This window comes from Oryzias latipes, chromosome 3 (genome assembly GCF_053564925.1).
Source record: "Oryzias latipes strain Hd-rR chromosome 3, Olatipes_Hd-rR_3.1".
Lineage (NCBI taxonomy): Eukaryota > Metazoa > Chordata > Actinopteri > Beloniformes > Adrianichthyidae > Oryzias > Oryzias latipes.
The window spans coordinates 14,739,782-14,755,271 of record NC_136239.1 but is presented as its reverse complement, the minus strand read 5'-3'; the positions used below and the strand labels follow the sequence as shown (position 1 = coordinate 14,755,271).

Here is a 15,490-nt window from a genome sequence, read left to right as displayed (position 1 = left end):
GGTTCTTTTTTTTTCTTTTAATTTTTGACAATGTTTTATTTTAAAAGATCTTTTATTTTGAAAAATAACCGAATTCTGGTTGGAGGCCCGGGGGAAGACCCAAAACATGCTGGAGAGTTCACGTCTCTCGGCTGGCTCGGGAATTTCCAGGGGACCCTCAGCCAGTCTGGAGAGATGGAAGTCTGGACATGTTTTTTTTAGACAGCTGCCCCGCGACCCACTGAATTTTGTGCTTTTTTTTGCATCAACATTTGTTCAGTTGTATTTCCATGAGATAGACCCCGTGAATGTTCAGATTGTATCTGTGTTGTAAAAATATTCCACAGCTTGAAATCTTCATAGTATAAAGGCCCGTACACACCAGGACGAATATTCGCCAGGCGTTATTCGCCAGCGTTTTTCGCCACGTTTTTTGTGTTCACACCCAGGCGATTTTCGCTGACGATGAGTGGAGTGAACATGCAATTTCATTCCCTGACATTAGATGGCGCTTAATGTAAAACAGAAATACTCCTGTACACAAGGTGGCGCTGCGCAACTTTACGCTTCTTAAAGTCGCTTTTCACTCAGAAGAAGAGAGCAAGTATTTACGCGCTTGTCAGAATAATACAAAGAAAACATGAATATTTCAAGCACCAGTAGCTCCAACTGGTGCTTGGTTCGGGGATATTTTAGAATGTCCGTCATTATTGCTTCGCGGCAGCGTAGACGCTACTTGGCGTCTATCTTCTTCGCTGGTATGTGTGCTCAGCAAGGCAGTTTTGTGTTTGAGCGCCCCCAAGTTGTGTTTTACTGTAACTTCAGAAGCTCCAGACACGTGAGCAAAAGCGCCATTCTCATTGGTTGAGTAGATTTCGACGCGATGCGTCGAAAAAAAAAAACGAACCCGAGGCGTTTTTTTTTTTTGACGCTTTAACGCGTGGCATTTTTTCGCGTCGGTGTGCACACTCTCGTTGGTGCCCTTTGTTTAGTCACGAGGCGTTAAACGTCGGCGAAAATCGCCGGCGAAATTCGTCCCGGTGTGAACGGGCCTTCACATGTGCAATATTTTCAGAGGCCAATTGTGATTTGCTATTCAGGGAATGTGATTCTGAGAAAAATATATATTTTCTTTGTCAGCATCACAACACAAAGACCACACAACTATTTTCTAAATCCCATTTACTAAAGATAAAAATTGATTCTCTTCTACTTGCAGAGATGGTTAAAATATACCCTGGTGACTAGCCTCTTCCTTTTTTGATTCTGAAAGAGCGAAACATCAATGTCTCCTCTGTGGAGTACGATGAAGAGTTTCAACACGCATATTCTAGTGCAGCTTGTCTATTCTGTGACACCGGTTCCCTGCTGCTGCATCGTCAGCAAGCGCTAGCAAGGCTGTTTGGCCCACTCTAAATCATTGTGGAATCACAGCAGCAGTCTTAGTCTTTACCACACACATAAACACACACTCATCCAGTCAAAAAAGCACGGGCAGCATTCACAGTGTGTGTCTGAATAGATGTCTCAGTCATTGGGCTAAAATGAAATCTATAGGAAGAAGAAAAGAATGTGGTTGATTTTTGAACAATTAATTAATTATGACCTTATCTGTTTTTAATCTAACCTAATAATTATTGTGAAAAGCTTCATTTTGAAGTATTTTCAATTAAATGTATGACATTACGAAACAAAATTGAATAAAAAAAATTGGTCTTATGAAGTTTTTTGAAATAACAGACTTCCAACCATTGACTGTATATGATGACTGGACTGAAAAATCCCTCCCCCCTTGGGTATTAAATAGGAAGTACCCGCTCATCCCAAAAAGCTGGAATCCCATAGATTCTATTGTGAAATACTCAGCCATTACTCATTCACTATTTGTAAGAATAACCAATTTTGCTCTGTGACATATTTTTAACATGTTCACATTTTTTTTCATGATACGCTTCTCTTTAGTTCAAATTATTCAAATTATAAACTGTCCGATCAGATGCCTCAATCATGGTAAGCGGTCTTGCGTCAAACGTTTGAAGCTTTGATTAACAGATCTTCCTGAGCCCACTTTCAGTGGTAGGGGTGTGGCCTTCTAACATGCTGACTTCTGATTGGACAGAGTGGTTGCGATAGAGATGTGGACTAAGACAGACACAGACCAATCACAGCTTACTGAGGACGTCTGTTTCTAACATGGTGATGGACATATCGCAGAAAAATGGCAACTGAATTGACTTCATTTGGTTGGAACAGGGAGTAATTTTCTATGGGAGACGCCACACTCACTCTGTCCAGGACTACCGGTACATATACAGTCAATGCTTCCAACCTTTTACTTTTGCACGACCAGTTTCGACAATAAGGAAATAAAAACCAAACAGAAAACATCAGGTCCAGAGTGCTCTAATTTAACAAATGAAAAAAAAAATTGAGAACACTTCTCAAACAATATTGACCACAAACCTTTTATTAATACCATAATTCAAATGTATATAAATGCTATTTCACATATATCTTTACCAGTTTATCAATTTATCACAACAGCAAAACAGTAGAGAACTTGATTGGCTCTATACTTTCCTTTAATCAGTTTGAATTTGAACATTTTGAAGACTTGGGTGGTTCAGAAAAGGAAAAAGAGAAGAGAATATAAGAAAGAGGGAAGTAGACACAAAGAGGTGACACCAGAGGAAATGAACTATTAAGACTCTAGACTTTGTTTCTTTTGCCTTATTATCTGGACAAAATCAAGCAGGAAGAGGTGAACTTTCCCGCTAACATCCTTTTATTTTGTTCTGGACACCACTGGAAACACAAATTCATATGATGATTTCTCAGATCGTAGCAGCACTTCAGCCTTCGCCAATTAGGAGCTTCGCACTCCGTTATGTGAAGCAGCTGCCGTTCCCAAGAAAAAAAGCTTGTCCGCAGTTAATCCGAAGGAGGACCGCAGAAGGCGGAAATGCTGCTACGTAGTCCTGAGAAGCTATGTAAAACCATCAGAAGTTCACAACCATCACAAAGCCCTCTTGTCTGCCGCTAACACAAAGCTACACTGCTCCTAGACATGTCTGTTTCTCTTAGCAGCCGGACACACGGAGAAAGCACTGATGTCATCGCCCCGCCTCCCCTCTGGAAATGCTTATTCGAATTGAATAATGCGACAAGGTTCGCGGGGTGGATGTTAAAATGAAAATGCAATCCCGTATTTGTATTTTCGTTTTAATTATGACACACAATAAGCGGTTTTTAAGTAGAAAAGGAAAAAGCATTTTGAAGTATTGCTTTTTCATTTTATTTTTGAGTCATTTGATGTAGTTACATTTTGGAAATGAAAAAGCATTTCTGTTAATTCATTTAATTGTCAAATTAGACATCTCTAAAGGAATTTTGCCACACATTTACCAGAGAACTTTTTGAAAATGAAATGTCAAATACCATTTTCTTTATCATTTTAATTAGGTGACAGAATAAGCAGTGTAGAAGAAGGAAATGAAAAAGCATTTTGGTGGATTGCTTTTTCTTTTTAATTTTGAGTCAAAAAATGCATCTTCATTTTGAAAATGGAAAAGCATTTCTGGTTTTGACTTTTATTTTTAATTATGCTACAGAATCGCTTCCATAATTCAACGAAGGAAGATCATTTCCTATTTGACATGGCTTATATGGATTAAGTTGGAAATCAGCCCAAACGATTGAAACAACACAATTTTCTTAAACCTTACAGCTGGTTTGTGCTTTTTAATGAGATCAGTACAGTTAAATTGATTTTAGTACTTAGTGATTTAAAAGGATCGTATGGAACGCAAACGTGTGACAATAATCAGTCAGATTGTCAGAATTAAGATCATGGCACGGAATCAACTAAGACAGCTTAAAAGGAAGTATCTGTAAAATGTTAGTGTGCATTGTATAAAAACACAGATCAGCCAAAATGTCAAAAACTACAGCCCAAAAGTCATGAATATGCAGCAACAGATGCTTTCCCTTCTCTTCTTGCATGAATAAAATGTCAAAATTATAAACCTGTTCAGTCATAGATCCTGATAAAAGCTCCTTAGTCCAAACGAGCGGTTTCAAAGAGCATAAACTTAACCCGAGCTCACGTTGCTGACATGTGACCGCAATGTGAAAAAGCTGTTTTAAATCCCTGATTTACCTAAGTCAGACCCCATCCAGGAAATATTTGAGATGCCTGAGTGTAAAACATGAAAAGTACCTAATGTTTTTGCGTTTCACAGTACTGGAACGATCATTACCTGCAGTGGAACTCCTCAGACTATCCAGGTGTGACCAATGTAAGATTCCCGGACCATCTCATTTGGAAGCCCGACATCCTGCTCTATAACAGGTAGGCCTTGCAAAGACAGATCTGCTGCTCTGTAATTGGATGTGCATGGTGGCAGCCTCAGCATGCATGCCATGCTCTCCTCGCGGAATAATGAAGGGACCTTGGAGGAATGATACTGCTTTGGATTTTTGTGTTGCAAAGAAAAAACAAGGCTTTTACTAAATTGCTGGCTTTGATGAGCAAAGAAAAGATACTGCGCAGTATAAAGTCTTTGTTACTAAAATTGTTTTTTTTAAAGGAAGTAGAAAAGATTTAACTGGTAATTAAATGAACACAAAGAGAAATAAGCTTGTTTAAAATAAACTCTCAACAAATTGACAATATAATATAAATTACATTTAGCTCAAATAAAAAGTATTTCAAGTTTAAGCTTGAGCAATGGATAAATGTAGTCTTACTTTTAGCTTTGTGCAATTTTTCTTTTTCTTTTTTGGCTTGAAACAAATCTTGTCAGCATTTACTGAGTGGAGGCTGCTGTGAGTTTGCCTCTAAAATGAGTTGACAGAGTGGCCTTTAAATCTAACACTTCTACATGTTAATTAATTGGAGATCCTGAGAAAGAGTGCAACATTCTGGGTGCTAATAGCACATTATTCAACAGAGCTGGTTGTTGTGTTTGTAAATCAACTCACTTGTGGAAATTACATTTTGTGGTCCCCGCTAAACCAACAGCAGGAATTTTTCCGTTTTGGTTGTTTTTTTCATTTGATTTTCATGAATTATTGAGTTTTTAAAAAACAACACTAAGGAGTAGGTGGCGATGTTATTTTTTGCATTTGCAGATGAATGCAGTTGACAAAAAAATAAAAAACACGATGGATTTTAGAGTTGCTTGTTGCTTTTTTGAGCTAGAAAAATGTTTATGAATTTTTAATTTTAGGCTTTATTAAGAGTCTTTCTTAAATTATCTATTTCTAAGACCATTTTAAAATCTGTCACACTATGTCTACAAAATTTCATCATTTATTAACTATTTACTTTATTATTTTTCATATATTTGGTCAAAAAGTTTACCAAAATACTTTCATGTTTAAACAGGCCTAGTCCAAGTTTTTTTTCTCCAATTTGAAAAAAATAAAACAGATTTTATTATTCTTTTTTTTAATCTAAAATTGAAATGTTTTTTACATTCTAGAATTTCTTTTTGTAAGTTTTTTTCATTACCGGCTGATTGTAAATCACAAATTAGTGTGGCAACACTGAAGTGGGAATAAGGGGAAATGAAAGAGTCATTTATTTTAGTAACCATGACAACTTGATAAACACTTTGCCCGAGTTTGTTTTCATTAAACCTTTTGTGATTTAGAGGAAAAATATAAAGCTCAAAACCTTTTCAAAGGTTTAACATTATATTTCATTCACCCATAAGATCTTTGGACAGACAAAAATTCAAAAAGAAAATGTAAATGTAATAAATAAAGTATATATGAAATGTAGAAAGGATTCTATTTGTTTAACAGTATTTACAAGAAAAGCATTTGCAACATATTATTTTCAGAAGTCTTAATCATTCAATTTTCAGTTCAATCCCTACCCCACTGCAAAAAATAACATAGAATACAGACCAGCATATCAGATTTTGTTTCTTGTTTTTCATTTTTTAGCTAGTGTATTTTTTTTTTATCTTTACTACATGTTGCTCCTTCATCTGATTTAAAGAAACAAATGGTTGCAATAAGGTGGATGAAAAAGTGAGCTACAGCTGTGGCCAGAAGGGACCCGATGGGTCTGTCATGGAGGGTTGTTGCTGGTACCTGAAAAAACGAGGCTTTCTGCAGGGACAGTGTGGGGGCTTAAGGTTGGGGCTGGTGCTGCATCGTAGGCAAGATCATGAAATAAGGTTATTACTCTGTGTCATAAAGCAGCGGCGCCCTGCTCCAAGGGCAGAGCTGTAGACACAAAGGGGGATAAATTCTTATTGAAAAGTGCTTGGAGAACGATTACCGTTTATCTTTTGCACTGAAGTCAATTCTTAAAAAAAAAAAAAAGTTATATAAGTGTGATTCATTAACTTCTTTTGTCCTAGGCTTTTGTTTTTCATTTTGTCCACACATGTGGACACTTGGTTGCATTAATTCACTAAAACATTTTATGGAACAGGAAGGTTAAGTATTGGTGGTATAAAAAAGTATAGGCTGTTAGCAAGGAACAAAGACATTGTGCATCAATATTTGCCCTCTGCTTTGAAGTCATGTAGAAAAGTCTAGATTTTAGATTTTTAACTAAAATTTAGATTTTTTTAATTGGAACCATTATGGCTATGAAATAAACTTGTTTTTAAAAAAAGTGTTTTTAAAAGTATTTTTATCCTCTACCTGGTAGGATCACATTATTCACTCTATAGAATCTGAGGAGACCACAGTGACAGGTACGACAGTCTCAATCCACTATGGGGGACACAGAACATGTGGTGCTTCATTTGTCATTGTCAAACTGAGAGAATCATTTTCTCTGAAACAAGAGAATTTGTTGTTGTTTTAACTTTAGCTCAACTCTACATAAACCTCTGGGGAGTCAATTTAGAAGTATTGGAATGGGTCTATAGGAAATAGAGAGAATGAGGAGAAATGAGGAATGACTTTCATCTGATGTGATGCACGTTTGCTCTATAATTCCACCCACAGCATTAATTCCATACAAAAATAAAAATGTATTCCACCATGTCTGTTCTCTGCAGTTCTTCTTGCTGTATAGATGTACAGCACCATTTCATTTGGTTTGTATTAACCGTAACCTACGTTATGTAACATCAACAGTGCAGATGAAAGATTTGATGCAACGTTCCACACCAACATACTGGTCAACTCCTCAGGCACCTGTTCCTACTTACCCCCAGGTGAGAGCTTTTCAATTGAATTTTTAATTTACAACTTGAAGGCATAATGTACCAATTTCCTTTGATGAGAATCATTTCTCAGGATTTAAAAAACTCTTTACAAAAGCAATTACCCTATTTTTCAGACTATGGTATGAGTCACAATAGCCAAAAATGCAAAAGAAAGAAAAAAAAATCTTAAATAAGTCCCTTTAGAGTATAAGTTGCACTTTTGGGAGAAATATATTTAATAAAATACGGGAACAAGAACGGACACTTCTTCTTAGCTGGCACTAGTATTTTGAAAAGGACGCCACCTTTATGTCACTCCCAAATCCAAGTCCCTGATTGGTCAAAGTTCAACTGGTTTAACTTTTATCATGCATTCAATTGCCAGGCATTTTTGTATGTAGAGCCCAAAAACAGACTTAAATACTTTTGTAGCGACGTGTGAACGCAAGTTTTGAATGCAGAAGCCTGAAACGCACATATATGCACGTTTACATTGACTTTTCAATGGAAGCGGTCACTCAAACTTGGGTTTCCCCAAGTAAGACTGAGCGGCGCTTCTTCTGTGTTGCTGTCAGTAACAACTACTGATACACACACCTACAATGCCCTCTAACAGTTGTTGCTATATACATTTTTTAATCACATCTAAGTCGCACCTCTGGCAAAACTAGACAAAGGGATGGAGGGGAATGCATAAATAAACTACGATCAATCCTCTCCGATATGACTACCATCTGTCAATATTTATTCACGGTATAGACAAAAATGATATTCTAGGAGGGAAGACTGGTGGAAGTAGCTCTGGCTTTTTTCTATAAGGTTGCTAATATTGTCATGAATGTGGTTTGTGGAGGACCTGTATGAATGAGACCAGAAGACACGGTAGAATTTTTAGTATTTTAAGTAATGGGCTTAATTAATAGATGTTTTCAAGAGACTGCTTGAGGATTGGTGGTCATGGAGACCCGCAAAAATATTTTCTAAAAGCTAAATTTGTCTCTAGTCTTTGAAATCATGTTTTTTTAACTATGCTCTGATGATGGCAGTAATCAGCACAGAAGTAACACAGTGGTTCATTACGAAGGTAATCAGAGAGCTGATGACAGGAATGTCTGATTTCAGAAGGGCTGAAGGGAGTAACAGCTGATTAATTTCTACCACCTCCTGTTGAGGACAGATAATATCTGTCTGCACAGAGAGGATCAAGAGGACTGGATAGACCGGATTGTCACAAGTTTTCTAAAGTGGCTCACAAACTAGTGTTTGAAAAGGCTATAGATGAAAAGAGAAATACTTTTCAATCACTTTATTTATATAGAACTTTTCATCAACGTGCTGACGTAACCGCAACAACAATAAAAGACAAACATTGAATGGAAGGGAACGCTGTGGCTAAAATCTGGGGAGGCACTGCATAGATTTACGGTAAAAAGTTCAAAATGATAAACAACAAAAGTCATAAAATACTTAAAAACTCCACAAATAAATAAACAAATTGATTTGACGAGTCATTTTAAAGCTAAGTTAAAAATGTGTCTTTAATTTACATTTAAAAATCTCCATAGAAGCAGGAACCCTCAGATTATCAGTATATTTAATTTCAGCATATTTGTCACTTCAGATGTTATTTTCTGTTTCAGTCAGTAACTCAATATTGTAAACTAATGGATTACATGTAAACAGTAATACCAAGTACCATATTTTTCTGACAATACTGTATTTCGCTCTGGAGTATATGTCGCAGACACAGAAAATGCATCATAAAGAAGAAAAGAATGTAAGTCACACTTTTGGGAGAAATGTATTTAACAATAAATGAGAACTAGAACAGACATTTCATCCTGAAAGGAAAATCATTGTGACAGATTATATTACAGCAATAGACTAAATATCTGCATGCTTCACTACTGTAACTGTATTTAACCCAGTGAATATCAGCACAACATATGAACAATTATTAAGATAACCATAGCATAAAGAACAAGCTAACAAGTCAACTAAACTCATTATCGCTTTAAATCCCTAAATGCATTGAATTCTTCATCAACTTTTACTCTGCGTTGTTGTCAGTTGCAATTACTGTTACCCACACCCTACAGTGCCCTCTAGAGGTTGTTAGTAGGAAAATAATGAACGCATGAGCCTAGTCATTTCTTTTTTAATCGCATAAAAGTTACACCTGGGCATAAGTTGCACCGCCAGCCAAACTATTAAAAAATGTGACTTGTATTCCAAAGAATATGTTAATCCGTAATGTATTACAGTTTGGAAGTAGTTCAAGGATTCCTTGATAAACTTCTCTTCCCCTTTTATCCCTGGCCTGACAAAAGCCCTAGCCCTGTTTTCCATCAGCATCTTAATCAACAGCAACATAAATAGCTCTTTCGCTGAATTTCTTCAGTGCCTCTGCCACAAGCAAATTACCCCTTAACTTATTTCAAATGAGTCCTCACTGAATTCCTTATTGGAGAGTAAGTGGTCATATTGCATGAACCAGACACCACTACCATATACAAATGCATGCGTGATCAACAGGGATAAAACCTTTGAATTTTATATTAATTAATTTATTTATTTTTGTGTGAGCGTGTCTGAGGTTCGTTGCAGTGAAAAATGGTCCCTCTATCTGTTTGATCCTCTTCTGTTTATTTCCTCTCCATCTTTTTTACAGCCTGTGACAAAGGACAGGCCTAATTTCCTGCCAACTGCTGATATCTTTCTTAAGTGCCAGTGGAAATTTGTTTGGTGGCTTCCTGATAAATTACCTCTTCTCTCATCCCGTTGTCCTTTTGATTTGACAAAGTGGATGGAACCATTTGTACCATTACAGTCTTTCTTATGTCTGCCTTTTAGACATCATGGAATGTGATTTTTCAATTTATGTCTCCTTCTATTTGTTAAAGCAAAAAAGTGATCTTTCTCGACTTTTCATGTTTTCCTTTCATTCCAGGAATCTTCAAGAGCACCTGTTATATTGACGTGCGCTGGTTCCCCTTTGATGTCCAGAGATGTGAGCTGAAATTTGGCTCATGGACATATGGAGGCTGGTCCCTGGACTTAAAGATGCTGGAGGCAGATGTGTCTGGTTACATTGCCAATGGAGAGTGGGATCTTGTTGGTAAAAGTACCATCCTGTGACCCTGATATTTCTCCCTATGACATACACATGTGCCTAATTGTCCTTTTGCAGAGGTTCCTGGACAAAGAAACGAGCGTTTTTATGAGTGCTGCGATGAGCCATACCTTGACATCACTTTCACGGTGGTGATGCGCAGACGGACCCTCTACTATGGCCTCAATCTGCTCCTTCCCTGTGTCCTGATCTCCACTCTGGCTCTGCTCGTCTTTCTTCTGCCTGCTGACTCTGGAGAGAAGATCTCACTAGGTTTGAGGAACTGAAACACATATATATACACACAAAAAATTCATACGTCCCTTTATACATCCTATACACTCACTGGCCACTTTACTAGGCACATCTGTCCAACTGCTTGTTAACACAAATTTCTAATCAGCCAATCACATGGCAGCAACTCAGTGCATTTAGGCTTGTAGACATGGTCAAGACAATCTGCTGCAGTTCAAACCAAGCAATAGAATGGGGAAGAAAGGCATTTGAAGTGACTTTGAACATGGCATGGTTTGGTGCCAGACGGGCTGGTCTAAGGATTTCAGAAACTACTGATCTACTGAGATCTTCACCCACCACCATCTCTAGGGTTTACAGAGAATGGTCAGAAAAAGAGAAAAACATCCAGTTCTGTGGATGGAAATACCTTGTTGATGCCAGAGGTCAGAGGAGAATGGCCAAACTGGTTCCAACAATAACTCAAATAACCACTGGTTACAACCGAGGTTGGACAATAGAAAATTGGAAAAATGTTGTCTTGTCTGATGAGTCTCCATTTCAGCTGGGACATTCAGATGGTAGGGTCAGAATTTGGTGTCGACAACGTGAAAGCATGGCTCCATCCTGCCTTGTAGCAACGGTTCAGGCTGGTGGTGGTTGTGTAATGGTGTGGGGGATATTTTCTTGGCACATTTTGGGCCGCTTAGTACCAACTGAGCATGGTTACAATGCCACAGCCTACCTTAATATTGTTGTCCATCACTGCATGACCATAGTTTACCATCTTTTGATGACCACTTCCAGCAGGAAAAGGCGCAATGTCACAAAGCTTGAATCATCTCAGTCTGGTTTCTTGACCATCATGAGTTTACTGGACTCAAATGGCCTCCAGTCACCAGATTTCAATCAAATAAAGCACTAGCCTCATGGATGTGCAGCCGACAAATCTACAGCAACTGTGTGATGCTATTATGTCAAAATGGGCCAAACATAGTTTCCAGTACCTTGTTGAATTGATATCACCAAGGATTAAGGCAGTTCTGAAGGCAAAATGGGGTCCGACCCGGTACTAGCATGGTGTACCAAATAAAGTCGCCGGTGAGTGAATGTACCAGTAGTATAGAATATCTCTACTTTTAGCACAGCACAGTAAGTAACTTATTGTTTACGTGATAAAACTGAAGTTCATCATATACATTTGACTAAAGCCATAGTCACAACTGCTCTTATGGGTGGACTGTCTTCGAACAAATCTGTGGAGGGCATGCAGGTGGCCCACAGGAAAAATCAAAGTTTTTGACCACTTATTGAGCCAGTAGAGTGAAAACATTCACACACATTTTTCTATGAGTATACTACAGGTCGTAGTGAATACTTATACAACACAAAAGGGTAAGTAAGGGGGAAATAGGGGAGACACAGGTGTGTTTTACAAAATTTTCATCGTGACCCCTTAGAGTGCATGCGACTAAAGGTTAAAGCATTTTTTCCTGTTGGGTCCTGTAGAGTTCTGTAACAGGTCAGTAAAGGGGTGAAGGCAAACACATCTCTTTGTCCCAAACAGTAAGGGATCACAATTAACCTGCACTGCTTCTTTACTTAGCTATGATGTTCTCCAAATGCTTCAAACACATAAACAGAGTTGATGATTGTTGAACTGATTTGCAGCTGATTATTTTCAAGGAATAAATCGGCACAAAACTGTTTAGTTGCATGTTTCTGTGAACAAAGAAAATAGGATTTCTTTTCTTCAGAAAAAGAAACTGTTTAGCTTCCCACTTACTACTGTAAAAACCAATCAAGCTCAAGGACAAAGCCCCAACAAGGTGGTTTATGCCCTCCACTGCAGTCAGAAGTGCTCTGATCTGTTCATGAAGAAATAAAACAACCTGTCCACAAAGCATGGCTCAGCACAAAGGAGCCACAACAGATGGAGGGCTCTGAGACATTTTCTGTCTCCTGTGTACAGTCCTGTTTTGACATCTTTCCCAGGAGACTGGAGTCCCATCCACACCTGCCACATACAAACAACAGACAATTACCAAATGTCTACACACCTGTCACACTAAAATCCTCACAAAGTAACACAGTATAGGATTCTGATGATCACTGGATCATTGGCAATTGAATCTTTCTTTTTGCATGACTGGTCCACATATTGAAGATCTGTACTATAGCAGTGAGGGACACCACAAATTATTGTATTGATTCAGTACCAAATAAAAACAAGCTAAATATGTTCATCCATCGCCAATACCAGGAGAATTCTTTTCATTGTCACTGGGTTGCTGGAGTCAGGGATATTAGGATTCAGGAAGTTTTGAACAGCTAAAGGGTCCTGAAATGAGGTCCTGAGATGTTGGTTTGTACGTGAGCGCTAGAGGAGGTTCAGAGAGAGCGACGGAAAAAGCACTTGTGATGGTGAAAGTCATGAGGTCCGAGCAAGGATCGTACATGAAAAACAGATAAAAGAAAGTTCTAAAAACTCATGTACGCCTGAATTATCATCAGAGAGTATGCAAAAGTGTGCAATATATATATATATATATATATATATATATATATATATATATATATATATATATATATATATATATATATATATATATATATATATATAGGTGCGTACTTTACTATTTTATCTAATATTTATTTTATAATCATTGATAATTCATAAACTATACGTAGTAAAATACACAAATCTTTGTGAAGTAAAAGTGCAGGATGTGTAGGACAAGTATATACTAGTCATGGCTTGGAATTATGCACCAAAGTTACTTCATTTAACTTCTGATTTGACAACTTCTAATATATCATCAATAAAAAATAATGTTTCTGTGCTCAAAAACTGCACTGTAAAAGTACACAAATCTTTGGGAGGAGATTGCTTTTTTGTGAGTATTAATTTCATTCTTGTAGTAATACACAAACAGAATAGATAAGGCATTTCATTCTGAAAATAGAAAGCAGGGAAAATTGTGTTTCAAGCTCTGCTGTAAAGCGTGTAGCAGGCTCCGCAGCAGGACGGCTGGGTCAGGCGGGGCATCTCCGTTTCTCTTGCGATTGAGGAGGCAAGGGGGGCGACCCGGGCGTCAATAAACGTCCCTGCAAGCTGAAGTGGGAAAGGGGAAAAAAGTGTGTCAGAGTAATTAAACACAGTGACGTATGTCTCTGAGGATGTTTGATTGGCTGTTCTGCATGTCAATCAAGTGACATATTACACAATGAGGATAATGATGTGCTGACAGATTTTTTTTTTTTAAATTTTGATGGCCCTGGATCTATCATCCCATCTGTAATAAGGAACCCCTGATGTCGGCTATGAAATGAAAACCACCATAACTGCACTTCCAACAGCATCAAAAGTGCGTCTTTTAATAAGAGCAACTGCACTGCAGCCAAGAAAAATATTAAACTACTCATCCACTTATCTAAGAGTGTTTGTGTGTCTGTGTCGGTGTAGATCAAAATCAATACTAACAGTATTATCAATATTTGGATCAATCAGCCTACCCCCACTGTGCCAAACCCTCTCTATTCGTCAGCATTTAAAAAGCTGAACTTCCCCACTTTCAACGTTTATGAGCAAAACATCCTTTAGGTGAACCTTTTAAACACCAGCTAAAGAAAAGACACTAACATGACCTAGATGAATTAGAGAACATACACACACATTAAAGCGTATTCACATACTAATTGTAGTCGTTTGGGGCCTCAATATTCCTTTTTAACTACTTGCTGATCATTTAAATAGATTGAACTTTGACCTCCAGCTCTCATAGATATGGATTCCATCTGAATATGAAGCAAGAGAAACCTCACCTCCAGGAGTGAAGCCTTAACTCTGAATCAGAAAATTCCACTTTGGGGTTAGAAAAAAGCATTTGGCCCAAATGAAGGAGAGAAGCTTTGTTCATGGGTTTGAAGCTGGAACGTGGAGTTGACACACAAAGGCTTCTGTACTTGCAAATGTTGTGGGCTGTGGGAATTCTGCCTTCCTTCTAGTCTCTGCCACACAGGTCTGCACACCTTTCAGACCTGCTGTTAACTATTCAACCCATACCCTCTTTTCCTTCTTCCGTTTGGACGTATTCTCATGTGTTGACTGCTGCTTGCAGTTATTGAAGAGTGTTCAATCGTCATGGAGCAGCCAACACACTGAATATCTATATGCCTTTGCTAGGTAACTAGAGAAATGCATCTACACATGCAACTTCAATGTCATTCGTTAATGCTGTTGCTTTATGTCTAAATGAGCGTTTCGGGTTTCCGCAATAAAAATTCTCAAGTTCACGCATCGCTAAGCAGGTTTTTATAACCACGCATTCAATGGTCACTACGTGCAAAACGTGTGACCATTGAATGCGTTTTAAAAGTTAAATCGGGACAAACGTTGACCAATCAGGGACTCTGATTTGGTAGTAATATATGTATGGTGTCCCTTTTAATTCATGGAGTGCAAACCATTTCAAAATTGATCAGAAGAAATTACTAATTGCGGTTTTTGCTCGGACGGAATTATACAGCCCCAACTCTCTCATATATCGTAATAGAGTTGTGAAACAAAAAAAGCCTGGCGTGAGACTCATAAGATTTGGACCACTTGCACCAAACCTCTTCCAACTGTAGGTGGCGGACAAAATCTAGTATGAAGTAGTAAAAGCAAAAGAAGCCCCTCCCTGCTCGTCCAGTGTGAAGACCAAGGGCTAAACAAGTGCTAGTGTCGCCATAGCTTGACATGCTTCCTGTCACGACAAGATGTACCAGTTATTTCCCTGTTGGTTCTGCAATTTTGTAATGAATCTAAATCTTCACAAAAAAATGGGATAAATCCTCTGTCAAAGAGGGTTTTAGAGTAGAGCTGCTGCTCCTCCACATTATCAGGAGGCTGGGATGGCTGATGCTCCCAGAAGTGTTCTTTGTGTAACACAGGAAGGAGGTCCTGCGGCAGATCCTGGATGTGCCGACAAGTTAGCTGTCCTGG

General features: G+C 38.1%; 1 protein-coding gene across 3 annotated transcripts in view; it reads left to right on the top strand.

Annotated features, from left to right (window-relative positions):
- Nucleotides 1-15,490, top strand: part of chrna7a (cholinergic receptor, nicotinic, alpha 7a (neuronal)) — a 37,763-nt gene that overhangs the window by 16,084 nt on the left and 6,189 nt on the right. For all 3 annotated transcript variants that reach the window (XM_078944238.1, XM_078944239.1, XM_023952892.2), the window contains exons 4-7: nt 4,221-4,330; nt 7,087-7,166; nt 10,108-10,275; nt 10,348-10,542. In XM_078944238.1, coding sequence (XP_078800364.1) covers nt 4,221-4,330; nt 7,087-7,166; nt 10,108-10,275; nt 10,348-10,542 — 553 coding nt within the window. The remainder of the gene's footprint in view (nt 1-4,220; nt 4,331-7,086; nt 7,167-10,107; nt 10,276-10,347; nt 10,543-15,490) is intronic.